Source organism: Oryzias melastigma, linkage group LG20 (genome assembly GCF_002922805.2).
Source record: "Oryzias melastigma strain HK-1 linkage group LG20, ASM292280v2, whole genome shotgun sequence".
Lineage (NCBI taxonomy): Eukaryota > Metazoa > Chordata > Actinopteri > Beloniformes > Adrianichthyidae > Oryzias > Oryzias melastigma.
In genome coordinates this window covers 10,006,849-10,032,000 of record NC_050531.1, presented here as the reverse complement: position 1 = coordinate 10,032,000, position 25,152 = coordinate 10,006,849, and the positions used below count along the sequence as shown (strand labels likewise).

At 41.0% G+C, this 25,152-nt stretch overlaps 2 protein-coding genes across 3 annotated transcripts in view; one reads left to right on the top strand and one right to left on the bottom strand.

The window, feature by feature from the left end:
- arfgef1 (ADP-ribosylation factor guanine nucleotide-exchange factor 1 (brefeldin A-inhibited)) overlaps positions 1–22,119 on the top strand; it is a 39,570-nt gene extending 17,451 nt beyond the window's left edge. The window contains exons 6-41 of one of the 2 annotated variants that reach the window (XM_036217357.1): positions 1,025–1,204; positions 1,548–1,601; positions 4,155–4,485; positions 4,831–4,953; positions 5,461–5,702; positions 6,026–6,159; positions 7,633–7,867; positions 9,020–9,119; positions 9,223–9,362; positions 9,447–9,555; positions 10,947–11,148; positions 11,238–11,349; positions 12,424–12,629; positions 12,703–12,787; positions 12,892–13,057; positions 13,138–13,289; positions 13,369–13,497; positions 13,573–13,731; positions 14,281–14,425; positions 14,494–14,584; positions 14,655–14,695; positions 14,773–14,942; positions 16,358–16,509; positions 16,742–16,914; positions 16,995–17,155; positions 17,226–17,356; positions 17,469–17,598; positions 17,670–17,805; positions 17,886–18,024; positions 18,908–18,980; positions 19,061–19,220; positions 19,389–19,528; positions 19,619–19,790; positions 19,867–20,005; positions 20,677–20,794; positions 20,884–22,119. In XM_036217357.1, the coding sequence (XP_036073250.1) occupies positions 1,025–1,204; positions 1,548–1,601; positions 4,155–4,485; positions 4,831–4,953; positions 5,461–5,702; positions 6,026–6,159; positions 7,633–7,867; positions 9,020–9,119; positions 9,223–9,362; positions 9,447–9,555; positions 10,947–11,148; positions 11,238–11,349; positions 12,424–12,629; positions 12,703–12,787; positions 12,892–13,057; positions 13,138–13,289; positions 13,369–13,497; positions 13,573–13,731; positions 14,281–14,425; positions 14,494–14,584; positions 14,655–14,695; positions 14,773–14,942; positions 16,358–16,509; positions 16,742–16,914; positions 16,995–17,155; positions 17,226–17,356; positions 17,469–17,598; positions 17,670–17,805; positions 17,886–18,024; positions 18,908–18,980; positions 19,061–19,220; positions 19,389–19,528; positions 19,619–19,790; positions 19,867–20,005; positions 20,677–20,794; positions 20,884–21,096 (5,343 nt within the window). In that variant the 3' untranslated portion in view covers positions 21,097–22,119. The remainder of the gene's footprint in view (positions 1–1,024; positions 1,205–1,547; positions 1,602–4,154; positions 4,486–4,830; positions 4,954–5,460; positions 5,703–6,025; positions 6,160–7,632; positions 7,868–9,019; positions 9,120–9,222; positions 9,363–9,446; positions 9,556–10,946; positions 11,149–11,237; positions 11,350–12,423; positions 12,630–12,702; positions 12,788–12,891; positions 13,058–13,137; positions 13,290–13,368; positions 13,498–13,572; positions 13,732–14,280; positions 14,426–14,493; positions 14,585–14,654; positions 14,696–14,772; positions 14,943–16,357; positions 16,510–16,741; positions 16,915–16,994; positions 17,156–17,225; positions 17,357–17,468; positions 17,599–17,669; positions 17,806–17,885; positions 18,025–18,907; positions 18,981–19,060; positions 19,221–19,388; positions 19,529–19,618; positions 19,791–19,866; positions 20,006–20,676; positions 20,795–20,883) is intronic. The other variant, XM_024279911.2, reaches the window with a different exon arrangement.
- A 2,480-nt stretch (positions 22,120–24,599) lies between these two features.
- Positions 24,600–25,152, bottom strand: part of LOC112151184 (centrosome and spindle pole-associated protein 1) — a 5,884-nt gene continuing 5,331 nt past the window's right edge. Inside the window, exons 19-21 of the mRNA XM_024279913.2 lie at positions 25,043–25,151; positions 24,853–24,958; positions 24,600–24,751 (exon numbers count right to left, since the gene is read on the bottom strand). Of these exons, the coding sequence (XP_024135681.2) occupies positions 24,640–24,751; positions 24,853–24,958; positions 25,043–25,151 (327 nt within the window). The 3' untranslated portion in view covers positions 24,600–24,639. The remainder of the gene's footprint in view (positions 24,752–24,852; positions 24,959–25,042; position 25,152) is intronic.

Genomic DNA, 25,152 nt, shown 5'->3' with positions numbered 1-25,152 from the left:
ATTTTGAAAGGGTCACCTGTCAATCAAAGGGTGTCTCTATCTCAATGTCAGATACAAAACAACTGATAAATTGCATTGGAAATCACCCCCAGTTCCGCTATATAAGGATTGACTGTATATGATATGTGGACTGAGAGACTCCTCCCCCCGGCGCTCCAAACAAGAAGCCAAAATCCCATATATTTCTAGTTTGAAATAAACAGCTATTATTCAGTCATTCTATTTTGCAGAATAACCATCTTTGCTCTAACTTTTTTTAACATGTTGATCCTAATTTTTCTTTCATTATATTTTTTCTTAAGTGCAAGTTATAAAGTAAATAAATAAGTATGTGGTTTTCAGTATCTATTGTTTTATCATGCTTAGTACAAGCCAATTAAACTGATTTTTTTTTGTGTATTTTTACTTTCTCATTAGCAAAAAATCTTTTTTTTTGTTTGTTACACAAGTCGAAAATGGGCCTACCCTACTTTTTTATTGATCATTTTCTCGTGATATTAGATCCACTATCTCGTTATTACGAGAAAACAAAATTTATTTTCTCGTGATAACGAGATAATTAAGAATATTCTGTACTGTCCCTCTCTTCCTTCCACCCAGATGCTGCGTCTTTCTTTACCCAATTTAAGTCTCTTTATTTTGTGGTCAACAATAAAAGCAGCAGAAGAAAACACTCTACAAAAGTTGTTTTTTTAGTCTATTTTTTTTATTTATTTGTGGATCGACTCTCCTCAGGTGTCTTAATTCCATCCCATGCACCAGCCCCATCCCTTTATTTCCCTAAACCCCCCCCAAAAAACAGGTTAACTGACAGAACCCGGATCGACGGAAAACAAAAAAAAATAAAAATAAAAAAAGTAGGGCAGGCCCTTTTTGGCTTCCGTAGTTTCTATTTTTGGTGATTTTGTAAAACTCCAATCATATGTTGAACAGAAAGCAAAATTGTTACCCAAAAATTAAGGTTTTGAACTGAATTGCAGGGAAAGTGTTTCCTCACATCTTCTTGCGTCCCTCCTCCCCTCAGGCACTGTTGACAGCCGTGACCTCCCAGCACATAGAAATCCACGAGGGTACGGTGCTGCAAGCCGTCCGCACGTGTTACAACATCTACCTGGCCAGCAAGAACCTCATCAACCAGACCACAGCCAAGGCAACCCTCACCCAGATGCTCAACGTCATCTTTGCCCGCATGGAGAATCAAGCAGTACGTCCTGACCTTTGCAAACACTCAGACGCTGTCATGGAAACGGCAAGAATAAAAGAGTGTAGATTTTTTTCTTTTATACACTCCCTGGGAAAAACACTTACATGGGCTTTAGTGTTCAAACTTCACACAGCTAAAACAAATATGTATAAATGACAACGGCTTTGGAATCGGTGTGATCAATTCCATTTCTTCATTAACAAAAATCTCGTTTGCTTTGTGTCCAGAAGGACATTTTTATTGTTGCCTTCTAGAAAGCTTGCTCTAATGCCATCTTTTTCTTTTTGAATGACACTTTCCCCCCTCCTCACCTGCCCCCCCTCCCTTCCTTTTGGACACATAGCTTACAAATCACAAGCTATCTTGGTCTCTGGCCTCCAGAAAGCGTGACCGCCAGGTAAAGCGAGCAGGCCTGCCGTCACATTGCCTGATCAGAATTCTTCAGCTCTTCTCTGTGTCTCTCTGTGTTTTGAGCTTTTCTTTTTTTTTTTCTTTTTTCCTCATCCATTCACGCACTCATCCGTTCCTTTCGCTTCCACGCCGCTTAGGAGCACGTTTGCTGTGCACTCTCTCCACCATGTGCTCGCTTCTGTTGACCTTACAATTCATCTCGCTTTTCCCGCAACATTTTAGTTCACGCTCACACTTTAGAGTCAGACTGAAGTAAAAAAGAAAGAAAAGAAGTCCCGGGATTAACGTGTCACCACCGCTCCTGTGGTGCTACGCGGGAACTAGATCCGCTTTCTGTGTGTGTAGGTGCGTCCTCCCGGCTGCAGCTCAGCATGGTGCGATTGCACTCGCTCTTGTGTCGCGCACACTCAATCTTCACTCTCCAACTGAGGTGGCATTTAAATAATGAGCTTAGCGAGCTCGCGCCTCTTCGCCCGTCCCCTCCGGTTGAGGTGCATTTGTCTGCCCTCTTAGGTTTAAGTGGCTCCATTGCTGGATTTATGGGGCCACACTCAGACGGAACAACTGTTTGTTTTCATTAACAACTCCAGATGGAATCTGATTTATTAGAATGTGCAAGTTTTTTGTTTAGAAAACGCTAAAAATTTGGTAAAAAATGCTTCTTTGGAGACCCACTCCGATCAGCTTTTGATCTATTTTAAGCGTTCCCAGTGGTATTTTCATTGTGATTATGCTGTTTATAGCCAAAACAAAAAAACTTGTTGTTTTCTAGGACATACAGTGGGGAAAAAAGTATTTAGTCAGCCACCAAGTGTGCAAGTTCTCACACTTAAAAGGACAAGAGAGGTCTCAGGGCGACTGATCCGAGTAACGGAAAGAATGAATGGGGCCATGTACCGACAGATTTTGAGTAAAAACCTCCACCACCAAGGGCATTGGAGATGAAACATGGTTGGATCTTTCAGCATCACAACCATCCCGAACACACTACTGGGTAATGGAGGAGTGGCTTCATACAAAGCGTTTCTAGGTCCTGGAGGGACCTAGCCAGTCTCCAGATCATAGAAGATCTTCAGAGTGATTTGAAAGTCTGTGTTGCTCAACGACAGCCCCAAAACATAACTGCTCTAGAGGAGATCTGCATGGAGGAATGGACCCAAATACTAGGAACAATTTTTAAAAACCTTGTTTCATGAGGGTTTATGACAAAGTGGAATTTTTGCTATTGGCTAAATACTTGTTTTCCACCATAATTTGCAAATAAAGTATTTAAAAATCAGACAATGTGATTTTGTAGATTTTTTTTCAAATTTTTCTCATTTTCTCAAATTACAGGCCCCTCTAATCTTTTTAAGTGGGAGAACTTGCACAATTGATGGCCGACTAAATACTTTTTTGCCCCACTGTAGTTTCTGCAGAGCGGCAGAAGTTCATTCAAAATTTGCATCTATGTTGTGGGTGGGACCGCTGGCATGGAGCAACCCCGCCTCCTCTTCCCCTCTCCATTGGTGGCCCACCCAGCATATTTTCTACGTAACAAATGAACTTTTCTTTTTTGCTCCTGATTCAGAACAATTTAAGTAAAGAAATACTCAAAAATGCTATTTTGAGTTTCATTTTATTTACATATTCAACGAGAACATGTTAAAAAACACACATTTTCATTGGAGTGGGTCTTTAAGAAACAAAAAGATCTTCATATATCACAATTTGTAAAAGTGAAACTGCTTTTTCTGTCATTTTTAACACTTTGAGTCATTCATGTGTGATTTGTTTCTTTAAAAACTTTCTTCATTTCAGCTGGGTTAGTAATGCGGCATGGACTGTTTATAATTTAGACCTTGCACGTCTCTGTATGAAACATCAAACTGTGCAGATTTTAAATCAATTCTATTCATAATATTCCCTCCATTTTCTCTAATATTTTCAGTCACAACGCTCACTGGAGTGAACATTATTTTCCAAAGGTCCCAACAATGCCTCCTTGTGACCCACTTTTCATCTCGTGACCTGCCGAGCTAAATCGCAGGAGCGCTTCCCGCCGCTCTGCCCATCAGAAACGGTGGCGGCACGTGTCAGCCATGACACATTAGCCCAGACGTGGCCGCACCAGCAGACTAAAATCGATGGAGTTCGCAGCAGCCAGCATGAATTGCACTCCCAAATTTTTTGCCTGCTTAAATAAGCATGCTGTATTTTTTTTGGGGCATATTCATGTGCATTTCCATATGTTTGCGCGGCTGATGTATGCTGACACCGTAGGAAAAACAGTTCTGCGCACAGTGTGATGTGTTTTGTTCTACTGACATCTGGAAGTGCGGCGGCTCTGCTGTGGGCTCGCCGTGTCCACGGGGAAAGCAGGCAAACACCATCAATCTTGTGAAGTGCTGATGAGTTTGTTTACATGTTCTTAACTCGTCCTTTCTCTTTGTGTGTTGTGTGCGTCATGTGTCAACACTTTTTCCCATTCCGTCCTTTTTGTTCTCCGTTTGTCTTTTCATATTTATTTTCGTCCCTTTTTGTTCCGCTCCGACCGCAGCTACAGGAAGCCAAACAGCTGGAACGAGAGCGGCACCGGCAGCACTCCCCGGGCACCCAGCCGGCCGAGCCCGACTCCCCCCAGCTCCAGATTCACGCTCACCCGCCAGCCAAGGCTCCGACCCAGGAAGCCAACGGCCCCGTCAGCCCCGCCACCCCCAGCATCAACATCCCATCCACTCCATCCACCCCTTCCACGCCGGCGCCGGAGTCCGACAGACGGACGGAGCCGGAGGAGCAGGGAGAGAACCCCGATCCGGAAAACGGCTCTGAATTCTGCGTGACTGAAAACGAACAGACTGAAGCCGACCAGGCCACGGCAGCAGCACAGAGTACGGCACTTAAACCTCATAAGAATGAACAAAATTTCTGTGAAATTACTCCCACATCAATTGAAGAGTCATTTTCTGGCTGATTGTGAACTCACCGGTTTGTAATTTCTAACATATTTTCTCATGTGTCTCTAATATCCAGTTTTTAAAAATAAAAACCTCTATTAGAGTCAAGTTAAAGGCGGTTTGAAATCGGCACGACTCTTTTCACACTCGATAACATAATTGCCTTTTCAAACTTTAAACACACCAAGCCGGGTAATTGTTGCTTTTTTAAGCTTTTGAGTTCCACGACGGATGAAAAACGGCCGTATTTGTGGTGAAGCTGAGCTTGTTTTGTTTTAGGTGCAGCAGCCCAGCAGCCTGAAGGAGCAGAGGAGGAGGAGGAGGTGATGCCAAACTACGAGGAGAAAGCCCAGGAAATAGTTCAGAGCATTCTACAGGAGGTAGTCAACACTGTTGCTGGAGGTGAGAAGTGTTTTACCGCAGCACAAATCTCACCTCATCGTTTTCCAGGTCTGCTTGTCAAAGGATTCTGAGCGACAAACTGGGCTCTCAGCCTTCAGTCAACAAATAAGCTCGTCTTGGACAGTATGAATTCATGCCATGTCAGTTTCCCCTAAAATCCCCTCAGATGATGTCTGAAAGTAGGTCAAAGTCCTTTTTATGTGTGTGCAGAAGCTTTAAAAAAGCCTTTCTTTCTTTCTTTCCCTGGTAGCAGAAAAGGCTTTATCAGCTTGAAGAAATGTTTTTTTTTTTTTTTACAACTCACTTTGAGCCTTGAGGAATGATTTGACAATAAAAGTCTGCAGAAAAACTGAACAGAAATGCACTTCAGTGCTGCTACATAGCATCAAAAACCCTTTTAGATACAGTCAAGTGGACTGATGTACCACAGTTGCAAAAAAATAAAAAACTAACTTTAGATCTTCTATGATGTTATTTTATTCCTTCTAACTCCGCTCCTCATCTCAGGGCACTGCCTGGACCCCGCCAACCTCTGCTCCGACGCCAAGAAGTCCAACAGCGAGGGCGAGCCCGCCGAGTCGACTGACGCGGGGCCAGAGGGGACCCAGAGCTCCCTGGACGACGAGGGCACGCTGGGGAGCGACAGCGAACACGTCCATGCCAACGGCATCCCCGGCACGCCCATCTCCGCCAGCTTCACCCCGTCGCTGCCTGACGACAGGCTGTCCGTCTCGTCTACTGACACTCAGGTGAGCTCCAGCAGGATTTGTTTGGAAAGCTTCTGATTGTGGACACAAACTGACTGCTGTAAAGAAGAAACTAAATGAAAACGTTTCTGGAACAGGTTAATATCTATTGTGAGATCATCTTTTACCTAAAACTGCAGTGATTTTGCCATCCACACAGGGATTTATGATATAAAATACTAAATATCAAAAGAATTTTTTTTTCATAATAACCATTTACTTATAATCTGATACTCTGATCAGAATACAGCAAAACTACATTCTTTTATATGAAATGATGGCTATTTGAGTGAACAGTTCTGACTGCTTATCTTTGCTCTCCTCAGGAATCAGGGGCAGCACCGGGTCAACCGCCGGGCGCCAAATTCTCCCACATCCTCCAGAAAGATGCATTTCTGGTGTTCCGCTCGCTCTGCAAGCTGTCAATGAAGCCGCTGTCTGATGGACCACCTGATCCCAAGTGAGTCTCTCCTTCTTTTTCGTAAACATACTTTTATTATTAACGTTTTCTATATTTCTTATTTTGTAATTTTCTTTTCTTTATTTTTTTTCTTTAATTCTTTTTTTTCTTTGCACTTTTGGCTTGAGGGAGCTGAAATAGTAAATGCTGATAGAAGAAAATACATGTTTGTTTTTTTTTTGCTTATTTGTGTACATATTAGTTAGAAATGAAAATATTTGAAAAAAATACAGTTTTTTATTTTTATTATTTTAGCTTTATTTTTTAAGAAACAGGCACTCTTGAAATTTCTTTAAGTATAATATAGATATATTATTTTAGGAATTATGCATGTTTTAGGTAGATTTTTTTATAAGTTTCTTTTCAAAGACTTTTTTTTATTTTTGACAAAAGAGGCACGTTTGTTTCCTTTTAAAGTTATTGTTCAAAATGTTACACTTAAATGTCATAGTGCTATTTCTTTTTTGAGATGTATTTTTTTGTTTTGTTTCTTTTTGAGATTTTTTTTAAATGAACAATTTTCAAGCTTTTTTATTCCAATCTTAGGCTTTAAAATCTCATTGTCCTTTTAAAAAAGTATATATTCTTATATTTTCATCAATCAGTTTAATATTTTTCTGTTTTTGTGGGGCCTTCAGGACAAATTTTCTTGATTTTTTTTTTTTAGTCTTTACTGGAATCATCTCTGATCTCTACAATTGAATGGTGAACCTCTGTAAAGTTTCGATAGAGAAGACAATGAGGCGTCTCCATATGTTTATTAAACCATGTCTGTGCTCAATTAAGCCCAGAAAACAGAGGAGGTCGTTTAGCTTTAATTAAAGGTTTGCTCTGACCGTTCTTTGCTCATGGGACCCGTCGATCAGCTTCTCCTCATGCCTGAACCTCTTAGTGAAACTGGATTTTCTACATCTGGTTTCCGTTTAAGACTCGATTCATTTTTGTTTGTTCTTATTTTTGATTCAATCTCCCCATTTCTGTGAGTTACTGGGAGTGAAACGTAATAGTCTTTTCTTCAGAAACAACGGTCATTTCAGAGAGTCGAGAGTCTCTCTGTGTCTCGACTCACAGAGCGCGACAAAGCCTTTTTGTAAAGAAAGTAATGACAAACCGCTGTTGTGTCACCTAAATCCTACTTTAGAGGAAAAGCAGACAGAGAAGTGGGCTGCTGCAGCCAAACTCGGCATATAAAGTAGCTAAACATACAATCCTTTTCAAATCCAGTTTTTCTGCCCCGCTGCTGCTGCAGAAAACCGTTGAGTCGAGCCGAGGCTGTGCATGCCCTTTGAAGGCTGCTGAAGATTTTCACGTCTGATTCAGAGATGTGCTCCCACACTGTGGGAACTGCTCACTTCACCCATAAGTTGTTATCTAAGCTGAAGGTGTTCTAGAAATAATAATTAAAGGTGAAAATGTGTGATAAATATGAGCTTTTTCGAATGTTTTATGCCAATCCAACCTCTCTCCTCTCAGGTCCCACGAGCTGCGGTCGAAGGTCTTGTCCCTCCAGCTCCTCTTGTCCATCCTGCAGAACGCCGGGCCCATCTTCAAAACCAACGAGATGTTCATCAACGCCATCAAGCAGTACCTGTGCGTGGCGCTCTCCAAGAACGGCGTCTCCTCCGTGCCTGAAGTCTTCGAGCTCTCGCTCTCCATTTTCCTCACTCTGCTGTCCCACTTCAAGACACACCTCAAGATGCAAATCGAGGTGATTCGTTTGTTTATTCTGTACTTACAGCCTCAAAGTAGGAGGATTTCTGTCAGATCAGGATATCTTCAACACAAAAAAGTGAAAAAGATATGAAAGAAGGACATGAAAAAGTATAGTTGCTATATTTAAAAGCCCACCTCCCTTTCCTTTACAGAAGGAGGAACAGAAGAACTATTTTACAGCTGATAATGTCAGAGCAAAAATTGAACAATCATATTTTTTCCTTATTGTTTGGTGAAAATCTACACATTTGCATGTTGTGCAAACTTCCAATGTTCTGTCAATTTGAAGCTAAATGCAGGCAAAAATGTGTTCCATTGTTCATTTTGTTTATCAAACATGATCTCCATTTTCATTTAGTTCTGGGTCTACAACCTCAGGCTCTGGAGCCACATGTGGCTCTTCTACCCCTCCAATTTGGCTCCCTGGTTACAGACAAATAAACGATTTTTATTTTGAAAAGTAATTAAAAAGTAGAAGGCAAGTACAGAGATGAAAAACCTAAACATTACTCAACTCGTTCATAAACAGTTGAAGAACAAGCTGTATTAACAAGTCAAACTAAATAACATTTTCTGTATATAAATTGGAGGTCAGTAAACACAACTAGAATTAAGGCAGATTTTCTATTTTTGAACAAATTCAAGGATTTTAAGTGTGTTTATAGGCTAAAAAACACAGTATGACTCATTTAATTAACTCTGATTTAATTTTAGTTTGTTAGATTTACAAATTTCTGACTGAGATACACCAAAAGCGGTAAAATAAACAGCAAAGATTACACTATTCTTCTACATTTTCTGCATTTAGAAGATTCCATGTAACAAAGAGTGTCTTTTATTTTGAAAGGAAATAATGAGAACTTCTTCAAAGTTTTTACCTGTTTCATCCTTTGGGAAAAAGTTTATTTTCTCTTTTCATGTTTTATATATGCAAAAAGATAACAGTTAGTTTATATTTATCTTAAAAAAATCAGTCCCTTATATTTCTAAAGGGTGAGGTGAGACTTTGTGGCTCCAGTTTGGTTTTGGTCAGTGAGAAATCCTTCCGAATGGCCCTTTTAGTGTTGAAGGTTGCAGACCCCTGATTTAGTTATGCGGTTTGATGTTTTATTTTCAAGGTTTCTGACTTTTTTTTATCCTCGCTCAGGTGTTCTTCAAAGAGATTTTCCTCTACATCCTTGAGACGTCCACAAGCTCCTACGACCACAAGTGGATGGTCATCCAAACCCTCACTAGAATATGTGCAGGTTTGTCCAGTTTTTCCACACAGATTTGATCAAACAACTAAAATCGTTCGCTGCAACAATCAGTATGTCAGATACTCACGTGTGTCCTGTTTGTCTCTTTCAGATGCTCAGAGTGTCGTGGATATCTATGTGAACTACGATTGTGACTTAAACGCTGCTAACATCTTTGAACGTCTGGTCAACGACCTTTCAAAAATAGCTCAGGGTCGTGGAGGACACGAACTCGGCATTACACCTCAGCAGGTGATTTATACTCCAGCTATTCCTGGATGGGAATTTTACTGTTTGTCATCTCGTTTGGATTGAAATAAATTTGTCTTTGTTTAGGAGCTGACTCTGAGAAAGAAGGGCCTTGAATGTTTGGTGTCCATCCTGAAATGTATGGTGGAGTGGAGTAAAGACCAGTACGTCAATCCCAATTCCCAAACCAGCCTTGGTGAGTCACACATCCTCATTCTCTCGTTCCTCCAACCCGGAATAAACAGAATCTGTAATAATCTGGGTGTTGGCGCTTTTGTAACGTTGGGGGTTCTCTTTGATCCTGATATCTGGGTTTTTGCTAACATCATGGTTCGGTTGGAAAGATATCCCATAAGCCACTGGTGCAACCACAGGCCATCCCGAGGCGAAGCTGTCGGAGCGACTCGGCAGCGGCCGCTGTTTGACTCACACTATTCTGCCAAAACTCGCCACAGATGAGCAAGTTCTGTTTTTAAAGTGTGATATAAATCTGGTACTTTTTTTTTCCAACATTTGCTTTTCTCCTCCCTTTATGGATACAAAGCAAAAGCAGGTAATGGTACAAGAGTGCAGTGTTTCCTGCAGTCACGTGGTTAAAATCCGTGTTAGTTTTAGGTACAAATGTGTTGGATACCTTTGTAGGTTTGTGTCACACTCATCGGCGACCCGTGCTCAAACCTGCACCCTCCTTTTGAAAATCAAATGATTATGTACTTATTTACTAGCAGGTATAGGATCAGACATCACAGGTTCCAGTCCTCCTGCATCCATTTAAACTCTTAAATTCTTTTTTTTTTCTTGCACTTATTACACATTATTTGGCTAAAATTCTCCTTGGAATAAACAATCTCCTCCATTTTTGTAGTCCAGTTCAAAATTTTTGAGTTTCCTGTGTGTCACATGACAGGAAGTGTGATGTGTGTCACCTTTCACAAGCATAGACTGTAGCCACCTGTGTGTTTGGACTGTTCTACGTTCTTAAGACATTTGGAACCCTCTCAATGTGTTGTATCAGGGTAAAAATGCTCAGTAACAACAAAAACCTCATAGGGTAGTTAATCTCCTCCCCCTCAGTCACCCTCGTCTTCCTCCTCCTGTGGACGTGGAAGAACGGGAAGTGCACCAGCGGCTGACGTTACTCTGTGGCTGTTCTGAATGTTTTACAGAGTTTCCGATTAGTAATTTGATGCGCGGCCCCAGCGAAGCTGCGAATCCTTGATCTCCTTTCAGTCCGCTTAACAAAACCGGCTCCAGCGACGTCCAACTTCTACAGTCTGACTGCCTGGAGCTTTCTAGATAACCCACCTTTAGAAAGCCGTCCCCTGTTGCCCCTGCTCTGCACCTGCTTTCTGTGAATTTGTGAAAAAATGTGTGACTTTGGAATAAAATGGGCTTATTTTTACCCTCCCTAAAGAAGTCATCTTTAAAAGCGCCTCGGGTCTCCTTGGATCTGAGTTGCAGTTTCTCTTAGCTTTCAATCCTCACCTTCCCCACTGAGTTTGTGTGGCAGAGTTTCACCTCCATTGTGATCCAAAGGGGATTTCTAAAGCAATAACAGTCAAATATTGTGTACGTTCTGCTCCTTAGGCCAGGAGAAACCATCGGAGCAGGAGAGCACAGAGACGAAGGCTCCAGAGACCATAAACCGCTACGGGAGCATCAACTCCCTGGACTCCACAGCCTCGTCCGGAATAGGAAGCTACAGCACCCAGATGTCAGGAACCGACAACCCTGAGCAGTTCGAAGTCCTCAAGCAGCAGAAAGAGATCATCGAGCAAGGCATCGACCTGTGAGCAGACTTCTTTCATCTAGACATGAAGTTTTTATCCCCTCGACAAAACGTAGCATCAACAACAAATTTCCCTCTTTGATCCGTAGCTTCAACAAGAAGCCAAAGAGAGGAATTCAGTATCTTCAAGATCAAGGCATGCTGGGTACAACCCCCGAGGACCTGGCTCAGTTTTTACATCAAGAAGAAAGGCTTGATTCGGTAATGACCTTGAAGTTCAAGTTAAGGTCAAAAGTTCCAGTTTTGTTCAAATGTTCTGAAATTGTTCTAACAAACCACTTTTTTCTCTCTTTGATTTGATTTAATGCAACAAAATATATTTTTCAGACAAAAAAATCAACTAACATTTTTCTTAAATCATTTGTAAGTAAAAAATATTCTTATCATTTTTTAGATTGTGCTGGTTCTCAGATGAGATCACATTTATAAAACTAGAGCTGTCAAATTATCGCATTAATCGTAATTAGTTAATTACAGACATTTAAATTGCGTTTTTTTTTTTGTTTTTTTTTGTCACACTACTTGGTTACTTCCATGTTCTGCTCACCTGGAGGAGCATTTTATCCTGCTCACACAATGGTCCTTTCTGAAAAATACAAATATTAAATAAATTATTAGAACTTTAGTTGTGTTAAATTTTTTACGTTATTTTTTTTACCCCTCTGTGGTGTCAAAGTAAAGGTTGGAAGTCTTGTAATTGAAAAAAAAAACTTAATAAAGCAACCTTTATAGTTTTATTTTGATATTGTACTGTGCCACAACATCACAAACTTAATTACCTCAAAATGAGACTTTTAACAGCAATTGTTAGCTTAAAAATCATTGTGATTAAAATCAATTAATTCTTTAAAAAGATCAAATGCACCCAATGAATTAATTACAGGTCACGATTAATTAGTTGCACAAAAAAATAATAATAATTGCAAGACGGCACTATATAAAACAACTAAAAACTTTATTTTTTTTTAAATCTTAAATTTAAAGCAAAGTATTATTCACAGTTAACATGATAAACAATAACTAAAAGGAAATAAAGATTCATTAATTTATAAGAGTCAATTTTTTGCCTTTTTTTTTTTAACTAAAAATAAACTTGAAGTTTTGGCTACTTTTACAGTAGAAAAAGCATCAGCTCAGTTTTTGTCTAAAATCATCGTTTTGACAACATCAAAGTCCTACGACTATATTTTTTTGGGTCAAAACGATTCTTTTAGTGGACCTGAATGGACTGTTGTGTTTGTGTGTAAACTCAGACTTCCATCTTTTCTTGCTCAGACTCAAGTGGGAGAATTTCTTGGCGACAATGACCGCTTCAATAAGGAGGTGATGTACGCCTACGTGGATCAAATGGACTTCCAGGGCAAAGACTTCGTCTCTGCTCTGAGGCTGTTTCTGGAGGGCTTTCGTCTCCCCGGTGAGGCCCAGAAGATAGATCGGCTCATGGAGAAGTTTGCAGCAAGATACCTGGAATGCAACCAGGGGTAAGACCTAAATCAATGACTCTCATGTCCCTGAAAGTCAAAGAACTAAACCTTTTTTTTTTTTTGCTTCCAGGCAAACTCTCTTTGCCAGTGCAGACACTGCGTACGTCCTCGCTTACTCAATCATTATGTTGACAACAGACCTTCACAGTCCACAGGTAAGCCCTCAAACCGAGTCGCAGCCGCGTGTTCTGACAGCCCGTCCAGCATGAATCACAGGGATGACAGTCGCAGCTTTTGACTCCTCTTGTTCCTCCAAAAGGTGAAGAATAAAATGACAAAAGAGCAATACATCAAAATGAACCGGGGCATCAATGACAGCAAAGACCTGCCAGAGGAATATCTGTCAGCCATATACGACGAGATTGCGGGGAAGAAGATTGCCATGAAGGAGACAAAAGAGCTCACCATGAAGTCTAACAAGCAAAGTGAGTTCCGCTCTACAGGCTGTCTCACAGATGAAAGCTTTGTGGGGTTTTTTGGGACTGTTCTGTGGATGGTTGTGCAGGTGTGGCCAGCGAGAAGCAGAGGCGCCTTCTTTACAACGTAGAGATGGAGCAGATGGCCAAGACGGCGAAAGCTCTGATGGAGGCGGTCAGCCACGTGCAGGCGCCCTTCACCAGTGCCACGCACCTGGAGCACGTCCGGCCCATGTTCAAGGTGACACATATGGAAACCCATCATTAGCTGCACGCATTTCTGAAAGCAGCAGCTGAAAAGCTTTCATTTTCTCCCACAGCTCGCATGGACGCCCTTCCTGGCTGCATTCAGCGTGGGTCTTCAAGACTGTGACGACACTGAAGTGGCCTCCTTGTGTCTAGAAGGAATCCGCTGTGCCATCCGGATAGCCTGCATCTTCTCCATACAGGTTCTACTCAATAACGCTCTTCTAGTTTCCTTTTTTAAATGTCAGTATTCCGACCCTCTTCTTTTTGGTCAACAGTTGGAGAGGGACGCCTACGTTCAGGCTCTCGCGAGGTTCACTCTGCTCACTGCCAGCTCTGGCATCGCTGAAATGAAGCAGAAGAACATCGACACCATCAAGACCCTCATCACTGTGGCTCACACTGACGGCAATTACCTGGGCAACTCCTGGCATGAGGTTTGTGCTCCTCATCTCTATGAAAACGGAGTTTCACCTTCGAGTTTTACCTTGATCCCTGCTCCTATCTCCCTGTCAATCCTGACTGGTATTCTTTAATGAATGTGTAAAACCGTATTCATCAGTGAAGTAGTCAAACTTAAAAAGGTCAAAGATAAACTTCAACTGTGAGAGGCAAAATGTAAAAAAATAAATAAATCAATGTGTACAACTTTGTCCGTGGTGTCCTTCGACAGCTCTTCTTTGGTCCTGCTCACAGTAGATAGTTTGAGTGTTTAAGGGTGTGGATAGGTGTTGACTTTAATACAGGTAACCAGTGTAGGATAAAAGAGCTTCTTAAAGGTAAAGAATCAAGCTGTGAGGGATTAAATTTGTGTTTGTTAGTAGGACTAAGTACTTATTTTCTGCACAAATAAATTATTTTAAAATGTTTTATTGTCATTTCCTGGATTATTTTTTTACATTCTGTTGAAGGACACCGATTCCTACATGATTTTGTTTTTCTCCATCTGTATTTGTTACAGTTTTATCAAACTGTTGTCTTTTCAGATCATGAAGTGCATCAGTCAGTTGGAGCTGGCTCAGCTGATTGGTACGGGGGTGAAGGCCCGCTACATCTCAGGGACGGTGCGGGGCAGAGACGGCTTCATCGCGAGCATGAAGGAGCAGAGCAGCGACGAGTACCTGGGTCTAGGTCAGGAGCGCCACTCGAAGGCATCACTCAGGATGGTTCAGTTTCAGAACCTCTGAATCTCTTTGTAGTTGGCGGGACGGTGGACCGGAAGCAGATCGCGAGCATTCAGGAGTCCATCGGGGAGACCAGCTCTCAAAGCGTGGTGGTCGCTGTGGACAGGTGACGGTTTTCCCTGCAGAGCATCCACTCTCCAAAACTTTGTCGTGACCTTTGTGTTTTTCTGCTTCAGGATATTCACGGGTTCTACCAGACTGGACGGTAACGCAATAGGTGAGATTAGCTGCTTTTACTCTTCTTCCTGTTTTGGGTTCTCGCTCTAAACCTTTCACCTCTCGTCTGCTCTTCAGTGGATTTTGTGCGCTGGCTGTGTGCCGTGTCCATGGATGAGCTGGCCTCGCCCACACACCCACGGATGTTCAGCCTGCAGAAAATAGTAGAGATCTCCTACTACAACATGGGCCGCATCAGGCTGCAGTGGTCCAGGATCTGGGAGGTCATTGGAGACCACTTCAACAAGGTGAGTGGATAGACTGTTTTGGATGACAAATGTGTGTCAACCTAAAGTAGTTTTTGCATCAATTTTAATAATGGCTCAATTTTACTGTAGTTACTCAATAAGGCATAACACAATTGCATACAGTGTTTGTTGGAGTTGCATTTTAAACATATGATAGACAAAAGCTGCAAAGTACTAAATGTTTAAAGCTGTAAAACCCCTTTCTACACTTTCTCAGACAGACATGAACATTTTTACACTTGTATCTCTTCTTCAAACTTTTAAAGTTCAAATTTTCTTAGTAAAATAAGTCCAATATAATAATAGAATCAAAACAAAGATATGCTGGTGATAGAAGATTAATTTAATTTTGGCAAACTGAACGTATTCTGTACAGGAGACATGGCCAATTGAGAAAATTGATTGACATTAGTGCACAGCCAATCAGGGGACAGAACACAATGCACTTTGAGGGGAAAAAAGGTAAAAATTGTTCAAAAAAAATCCACAAAACAGTGAAACTGCAAAAGGTGAACCGTAATAAAATGAGGGAACACTGAAGTATTTAAGTCTTGATTAATTTAGAAGGTAAAATGCCTGGATGTGGTTTTAAAAAGTTTTTTTTCCTCAAAAAAGAGTTCTAAATGCAAATTTATCTTGATCCTGTTTAAAATTAAAAATAAATTCAAATGAGGAAAATGGGCTAAATGCAGCCTTTATCTGCACTGATACATTGTCATTATGTTTGTAGAAGACAAAAGTTAAGGGAGACAAAGTTTAAGAAACTTATCTAAATTGATCTTAACTTACAATATGCAAAATAAATTCATAAAACCACATTTTTGGCAAAAAAAATTGATCTTTGATTCCTAATTTATGTGTGAAATGTTCTTTTATTATCATTTTTTTAAGAAGGAAACATTTAACTGGTTGTAAATCAATCATGAACTTGAATCAAATCGATTCAGGAATTTGGTCATGATTTTGAACCCTTTTGCAAAGCTCTGCAAAATGCATTATAAATATGATTTGCTTTGGTTCAATGTGTCAGATTGAAAGCATTTGTGGAGTATCTTCAAAAATCTGTAAAAACTATAATTTTCTTTTTAGTCTGGTTTTCTACATCAGCATAAAATGTATTAACCTTAATATACATATATATATATGTGTATTTTATTTATGTGCGTGTGTATGACTTTTTATTAAAAGTGTTTTCCTTAAAATATTGTATGAAGTATGAATAATTTGTCTCAGATCAGATTTTTTCTTGAAAACTTTTTAAAGATTAAGATGAATGTACTAAACCAAAGGCTGTTTTATTTCCAAAGTTAAACATGCTCATTTTTTTTATCTTAACTTGTGGCAAAGCTTCACTTTTCTCCTGAAATCAGTTGGTTTTTGAAAATCCAGTGACGAGTTTGGTCGTCTCGTTTCAGGTTGGTTGTAATCCCAATGAAGATGTAGCCATTTTTGCGGTGGATTCCCTCAGACAGCTGTCCATGAAGTTCCTGGAGAAGGGGGAGCTGGCCAACTTCAGATTCCAGAAGGACTTTCTGAGGCCGTTCGAGCACATCATGAAGAAGAACAGGTGGGCAAAGAGCACATCTGAAGCATCTGAGCACCTCATGAGCATGTTTGGAAAAAGCCTATTGTAAAGCGGGACCAGTCTCTCTGTGTGAAATCACATAAAAATTCCTTAATTGTTGGAAAGAATAAAAGAAAATCAAACAGATTTCCATTCCAAATGCATGAAACAGGAGTTGGTGATGTTCTGTTGATTCTCGTGGTTTGTTTCTCTACTCCATCTCACTCCCGTGTAGGTCTCCCACCATCAGAGACATGGTGGTGCGCTGCATAGCACAGATGGTTAACTCGCAGGCGGCCAACATCCGCTCCGGCTGGAAGAACATCTTTTCTGTCTTCCACCTGGCTGCATCCGACCAGGATGAGAGCATCGTGGAGCTGGCCTTCCAAACTACGGGCCACATCGTCAGTGAGTGCAGCGCCAATGTTTCCGAGTGCCAATAATCGGTCAAATCTCCATGTCTGATTCTATTTCTCGTCCTGTGCCAGCGAATGTATTTGAGAAGCACTTTGCTGCTACAATCGACTCCTTCCAGGACGCCGTCAAGTGTCTGTCGGAGTTCGCCTGCAATGCCTCCTTCCCGGACACCAGCATGGAGGCCATCCGGCTCATCCGTCACTGCGCCAAATACGTCTCTGAGAGGCCACAGGTTGTTCTCGCTGAATATTTGAAACCATGTAATGATCATACGAATGTGCATAACCGTCATTTCTCTGCAGGCCTTTAAGGATTACACCAGTGATGACATGAATGTAGCGCCGGAGGACCGTGTGTGGGTACGCGGATGGTTCCCGATACTCTTTGAGCTCTCCTGCATCATCAACAGGTGTAAGCTGGATGTCAGGACCAGGTAAATCAGACAATACCTGCTTTTTCATTCAACTATGTGAAAAAGTGGTTTGAAATTCCATAATGTGTTCATTGAGTTTTCTTGAGTGAAGGGTGTGAACGGTTTTCTCCAGGGGCCTCACAGTGATGTTTGAAGTGATGAAGACTTATGGACACACCTTTGAGAAACACTGGTGGCAGGATCTTTTCCGGATCGTCTTCAGGATCTTTGACAACATGAAGCTGCCCGAGCAGCAGACCGAGGTGCGTCCTTTCACCGTTTCAGCGTCTGTTTGTTTGTTTTCTGGTGAAAACCCTTTTTTAATCCCCTCCAGAAAGCCGAGTGGATGACCACAACATGCAATCACGCACTTTACGCCATCTGCGACGTCTTCACTCAGTACTTTGAGTCCCTCAACAACCTCCTCTTGGATGACATCCTGGCTCAGCTCTACTGGTGTGTGCAGCAAGGTGAGTGCATCTGAGGAGGTTCTCAGGCTTTCCTTCTTTATTGTTTTTCATTGGTGTGACTCCTCCCCCCTGGATTTTAGACAATGAGCAGCTTGCCCGCTCTGGCACCAACTGTTTGGAGAACGTGGTCATTCTGAACGGAGAGAAGTTCTCCGCAGAGACCTGGGACAAGACATGTAACTGCATGCTGGACATCTTCAAGACCACAATTCCACATATGTAAGTTGCTTCTCTTACAAAATAAAACTACTTCCTGTTTAACCCTCTGGAACCTAAAACTCATTTTTTGTCTACTTTTGGATTTACCTCTGTATTTTCAATTAGAAAGACTGCATGCTTGCTTATTTGGTATCATTTGAATTGGCACAACCTCACCTATGTCGCACTATGTTTATTTTGTAAATTTTTTGTGTTGAATTTACACACTAGACATAAAATCATGCAAAAACAGAAAATTCTGTCTGGAAAACTGATTCATTTTGCTGTGGAAACCCCAGAAATGTTTAAGAAACTGTTTTTACAACATAAAATGAAAGTTTTGGCTGTAATTTCATAAAAACAACAAGAACAAATTTAGTAAGAAACAACTAATGTGCTTTAGAATTAAAATACAAAAAAAAAAAATTCCAGACGAAATTCAGAGATTTTTTTTGGGTCACAAATATAAACAGTTTCTGTTGATAGATGACTTTCACGGCAATTTTTAGACAATACCGAGGCTCGTTTGTAGAAAAATTAATGTCCCCATCCCAAACTAAAACAATGATCGGTTCCTTGTCACTCATTGTTGGATTTCTAATAGCAGACAGCTCCATTTTGCTCCGCCCCCCACAGCGGGTCCCCTGCTCCGCGTTGCAGACATCAGATCGACATTCATCTTCCACCTTATTTATTAAAATAAAAAATCACTTTTGTAAAAAAAATACAAATAATTGTCATATTCTCTCTTTTGTTTAATAAAATTCCATTCACAAAATATTCAGATGAATTTAAGTTTATTTTAGATGTAGTTTTGATCTCACAGCTGCACAGTAAGGCGTCTGTCGGTTCCAGAGGGTTAAAGCCACAAAATTAAGAGTGTTTCACGTCTTCCATTTTTCAGGCTGTTGACATGGCGACCAGTCGGAGCGGAAGGAGAACACTACGCAACACACGGCCTGTCTGACAAACAACTGGTGGGAATAACTTAATTGTTGTTTATTACATTTGTTTGTTTATTTGTATAGTTGGAACATTCTCTACTGTTTTTTTCTAGGACTCCATTTCCCAGAAGTCTTTGGACATCCAGTCCCGCTCCGATGATCAGCACTCCATCAGCAGCGCCGACAGAGTTACCGCAGAGAACCGTCGACAGAATCAGCACGCTACGGCGCCGGCCGTGTTTGAGGACAGCTCTCGGGGTCGGCCCCCAACCAGTAAGTCAAACGAGGACTACCACACAACCTAGTGCACTTTTACATCGGGCATTTTGTTAGAGTTTACAAATCTACAATTCCAGAATCCAGTGCCCTGAAGCCAATAGATAAGTCACAATACATTGAATTTTTTTTTTCCTATTGATTGCTTCCCTGCCTGTCCCACAGAGATCCAGGAGCAGCGTTTGTTCTCAGCTTTGCTGATTAAATGTGTGGTGCAGTTGGAGCTGATCCAGACCATCGATAACATTGTGTTTTTCCCGGCGACCAGTAAGAAGGAAGATGCCGAGAACTTTGCAGCTGCTCAGGTACAAGCGGCTGTAATTCAGAGAGAAGGTGACTGTCCACTCGGGATGTTAAACGGTTCAAATTCTTTTCTTTTTTTTAATGTCTCAAAGCGGGATGCCGTTTGTGAAGCAGACGTGTCGGTGGAGACGCAGGATCAGGGCATGTATCGATACCTGACCTCACAGCAGCTCTTCAAGCTGCTGGACTGCCTGCTGGAGTCTCACCGCTTTGCTAAGGCGTTCAACTCCAACAACGAGCAGCGAACCCTGCTGTGGAAAGCAGGTAGGATGACCAACAAAAGGGATTTAGTGCAGACAGAAACCTTCTTTTAAAACTCCTCCAACTGTCCGCATTCTAGGTTTCAAAGGAAAGTCTAAGCCCAACCTGCTGAAGCAGGAGACCAGCAGTCTGGCGTGCGGCATGCGCATCCTGTTTCGCATGTACACCGACGAGAGCCGGCAGGACGCCTGGGAGGAGGTCCAGAGGCGACTGCTCAAGTAAGGAACTCTAAGCGTGGGATTATTGTTGTGGTTTATTCTGAAAAGCATTGGTTTGAATATTTTATTAGTCACTTGTACGTTGCAAAAAAAGCACCCATAAAAATCCTGATATTTATCCTGATTGAAGGACTATTGCATCAGTGTGTGGGGGTGTGAAGCTGTGATCGAAAGGCTGTTTTTGATCTTCCAGTCTATTGTTTTCATCTCCATCAATCTCCGCAGCATCATAGATCCAAAGGAAAGCTGGGGTTTGATTGCTCAGTCAGCTCTAATTCAAGCAGCCTCCTAGCCACTCGTCTTTGTCTGTGTGACATTAGGACAAAACCTCACCTGTTTGTCGACAGTGAGAGGATTGCTGATGGGGAGGATGTGTGATCAGATTAATTATTTTGAGCTCTGGAAAGGGTTCAGGATCAAAGGCTGCATCAGTTTGTTTTAAATCACAGTGTTTACATAAATGACTATAGCTGCCACTTAATGAGCAGGACTGATTGAAGAGGATCTCCCCTCATTTTCATAAGGTGGTTTGGTGTTGGAAATGACAGGACTAAACCGTCACATCTGCACTTTGACTCTGTAAAGCCCAATACATCAAAGAAATGACATATAAACGATAAACATGGTTATGTATGATATATAAGACTGTTTTATGTTGCTGTTCTTTGCAGTGTGTGCAGTGAGGCTCTGGCCTACTTCTTAGCTCTGACTTCAGAAAGTCACAGAGAGGCCTGGACCAACCTGCTGCTCCTCTTCCTCACCAAGGTGCTAAAGATCAGTGATGAGAGGGTAAGCAGCCGCTCTGAAGCCTTTTTCTGCTGTGTCTATGACTCCTGTCGAGCACGAGTGGCAGACGTGAGCCTGGTCTTCTTTTGCAGTTCAAGGCTCACGCATCCAGATACTACCCGCTCCTCTGCGAGATCATGCAGTTCGACCTGATCCCCGAGCTGCGCGCCGTCCTGAGGAAGTTCTACCTGCGGATCGGCGTCGTTTTCCACATCGCACAGCTGCCTGAGCCCGAACCCCAGCCTTCACGGGAGCCAGAGACTGACACGGAGGTGGGGGAGGAAGCTGGGGAGGAGGCCCAGTGATGCTGCACTACAAACAACATTAAAAAAGAAGTCCTGCTGTGGCCTCCTCAGGAGGCCGTCTGCATTTTTACGTCAAAGACTTGACTTAAAGATTGAAATCTTGATCAGCTGTGTGTTAACATCCACCCGCCTCCTTAACCCACTTATTACACACAAGCACCTCCCTCCACCTCCTCCTACGAAGGAGTCCTGTCATCACAGAAGTGGTGACGCCTTCCACTCAATTAAAACTACTGATCAACATTTGAAACTCATATTTGCGATGTGATCAGAAGCAAATATTCCCCCCGACTCGTGCTTCTTACTGTATATGTGAAACGTGAAAACCGAATGATTCCAGCAACTACGAAACGGGACATTTCTGGCACTTGGATAGCAACGTTAGTACGGAGAGCCTCTCGGATGAAACTCGCTGTACGGATCTGTGGCTATGTAATGTAATCCTACAACACTAGATTTCCTTTATTTTTTGGGTTTATTTCTCTCCGTCTTGATCTTGTTTTCTGAATGCACTGGAGATTTTACTTTTGTGATAATTTATTTGACTGCACCACCTCCTGCAGCTGTTTCCTACGCAGTACGATTTGTAATTAAACCAGAGAAAGTGAAGGGTAATTTATTCCTTTTTTTTTTTTTTTTTAATATGTTAGGTTTTTAACTGCTCGATGTAACTGGAAGACGAAAACGGTAAACTGATGCTAGCTGCTTTTGAGTCACTTTTTTTTTCATTTTAGTTTTCACTCTTGTGTACAAAATTAAAAGTTAATAATATATTTAACTTTTTTTTTTTTCCTTCATCACAGGGAAGATGAAATGTATAGAGAAAATGACATGTTTGCTGTGCTTTCTGTATGAATGGGATGCATTCCTGCTCACGGATGTAGAAAACAAAATGTATATGAAAAAGCAATGTAAAGTTTTCTATGTTGCGACAGATTATGTACAACTTTCTGTACAATACTTCATCTGGCATTCTAATCAGGTTCTAGGTCAATAAACTTTTTGAACTTGGTTGATTTGAAATGTGGAGTTTAAACGTTTGATTTTAACCTTGTGTGTGACTTACATGCATATATACAGTAGTGGAAATAAGTATTTGATCCTTTGCTGATTCAGATAATTCTAGGTTCATCTGAACAGGGACAGATAGAAGATTAAGAAACTGAATTTATATACATTAATTTGGATTTTATTGAGGGAAATGAATATTTGAACCCTCAGTAACCATTCATACAGACCAGTTAGATACCCCTAATCAATCAAAACTGTCACCTGGTGATTTTGAATGAACTGTAGAAAAGACACCTGTCCACACAGACTCCAAATTCTCTTCTTTTTAAGGGAGACGATTGTGGATCTGCACAAGACTGGAAGCTGGAGGTTCAGGTGACAATCGTCGGTGTAAAAATACAAGAATTACAACATAACCTACGGTAGGTCTGGGGCTCCAAACATGACGGGGTTTCCATGATAAAAAGAACAGTGAGAAATCGGCCTAGAACAAGTAACACGTCAGGAGTTAGTTGATGATCTCACACCACAATACTTCATACCACAAAGGTTTAACATCTTCCAGTGCTCATAAACTACACCTGATTGAGATGACGCACGTACAGGACCACCTGAAGTTTTCCAATGAACATTTTCATGATTTAGAGAGTGGTCATATGAGACCAAAATGGAGCTCTTTGGCGACAACTCGAACCGTCATGTTTGGAAGAAGAGAAATGCTACTTATGACTCAAAGAACACCATCACCACTGTCAAGCATGCAGGTGGAATTCTTATTTATAGTATCTTTTTTGACATCTTCTTACTTTTAGTGTAGTTTGTGTGTTTGGAGAAATTCTTGAATTTTCAAGTTCCTTCGGGATTAATAAAGTACTTTGAAAAAAAAAAAACCTGCTCATCAACTACAAGAAACATCTGACCTCTGTGCTTGATAATAAGGCAACTTATTTTCCTCAATGAAATGCAAATAAATTTATAAATTATTTTTAGTTTTTTTATTGTAATTTTCCATTTCTCTTTAAGTGGGCAAATGATCAAATATCAATTTCTTCCAGTGTATTACATTTGTAACATTCTATCCATTAAAAGATTTAATCTTAAGTAGTCAGAAACGGTGATTACTCTCACTAATCCGTGTCGCAGAAACTAGCTTGAAGGTGTGGTTTGTCATCCTCAGTAGTTCTGCAGTGTTGTTCAGCCAGGGCTCTGTGGCAACAATCTCCGTGGAAACGCTCCTCCCCAGGATGAGAGCCAAGACAAAACATCCACTCCACCAGCAGCAGTACTAAAGAGACTTGAATTATCCTTTGATTTCTTTTTTTAATATATATTATTAAAATGTTTTCTTTAGAAGCTTTAATAGATAATAAAGTTGCCAAATTTCCATGCAGATCATTCATCTGTGATGACTTTAGTCTTGTGCTGTGAAGATGGTTTGGAGCTTTGAAGTGACATAAGTGTCTGATGGTTTGATGGATCCCCCCATGAACCCCTTCATTACTTTATCAAAAATGACTGATCGGTGAGATCAAAGCATTTTGATTGACACTGTAGTGTGTTCTTTTTTTCTCTTATCAGGGTTGTACTTCAAAAATGTGTGTTTTCATGAATCTGAGGCAAGCGCTGCTCTTACTTCTGCCCTTCACTGCTGTTAACATCTGGCAGAATCCCAAAAAAGAGTCATTTTATTACATTGCAAAGATTAAAAACTTAAAAAAGTTAATTAAAACAGCAGTAAAAATACGAAAATTATCTGTAAAGTTAAAAGGCTTATAAAAGAGACAAATTTCCAATCCACGTAATGCGTTTGACCCAAAAGCATGCCTCTGTGCTGTTGGCACAGCAGAGCACTCTCCCAGCAGCTGCAGCGGAGACAGAAGTGCTGCTAACAGCTAACCTGGCTCTCAGACAAATAGCTATAATGGGCTGGCATCCAAAAAGCTGTAAGTTACAAGTTTCAACCCTTTAAATATTTAGAAAAAAGTATGAAATTTCATAAATGATTTTCAAAATAAAACACAAACGGAAAATCAGAGAAATCTTCTCTTCTATGGTACCTGACCTGTTATTTTTAGTCAAAAAAGCTACATCTAAAATAGAAATATTTATATTATACAGTAGGAAACTTTTTAATCTCCAGCCTTGTTCTCTGTTTACCCACTTCTATTGTTATCACTGCATCCTAAAAAAAAAAAAAGATTTGTTTCTGATCGTTTTTTTCTCTTTTTGTGAAAGATGTGTTGTCGATTCAACATGAACAGAATCCAATTCTGCTTGTTTTACAGTTTGTAGCTCTTGAGTATTTGAGCAATACTTCAGTCTGGGAACCGACCCAAAGCCATTTCCTCAGCCGCTTAAATTTCACTCGTTTTTGGACAGCCAACCTGTAGGACGCCGCTAAACTTTCACCACAAACTCTTGAAATTAAGAGTCTCAGTGGGATCAGGGAGAATCTAATCCATTCAACAGCTGGATTAGCAAACACAAGTGACTTAAAACTTGAAAATATTTTTATTTAACCATCAGTGTGCATCAGTATCTCTGTAATTCAGCTGGTTTGAGTCCTTTGTGATTTTTTTTATCGACTTGTGCAACAGCACCTGCTCTCCTCGCACCCTCAGAGGCATCAGCGGTGGGTTGTCTTCTTCATGTGAGGAGATAAAAAGCTACATTCAAATCATAGTTCTTTGAGCTCTTCTCTTGGGGGATTACATTATGGTTACACATCACTTCATAATAGAGTACCTGCTTTGGATGGACGTCTGACCCATCTGGACCTCCAGTTTTTTCTGCTCTGTCTTCAGAAGCCTCCGGAGGGCCGACAGCTCTCTGATCACTTCTTCCCGACCACCTGAAAAATCCATCAGTGTTTGGAATAATAAAGACACATGATAATTTATGTTAATGCATGTGACCGGGCGTTTGAAAACATTACTGTGTTGCAGTGATGCTCCCTCAGGGACCAGCCGATGCTGTGCTGCTGGAACAGGCTGTTCCTGTAAAAATGTGTTGGGAGTGACAGAGGACGGCCTCGAGTTTGTAGGA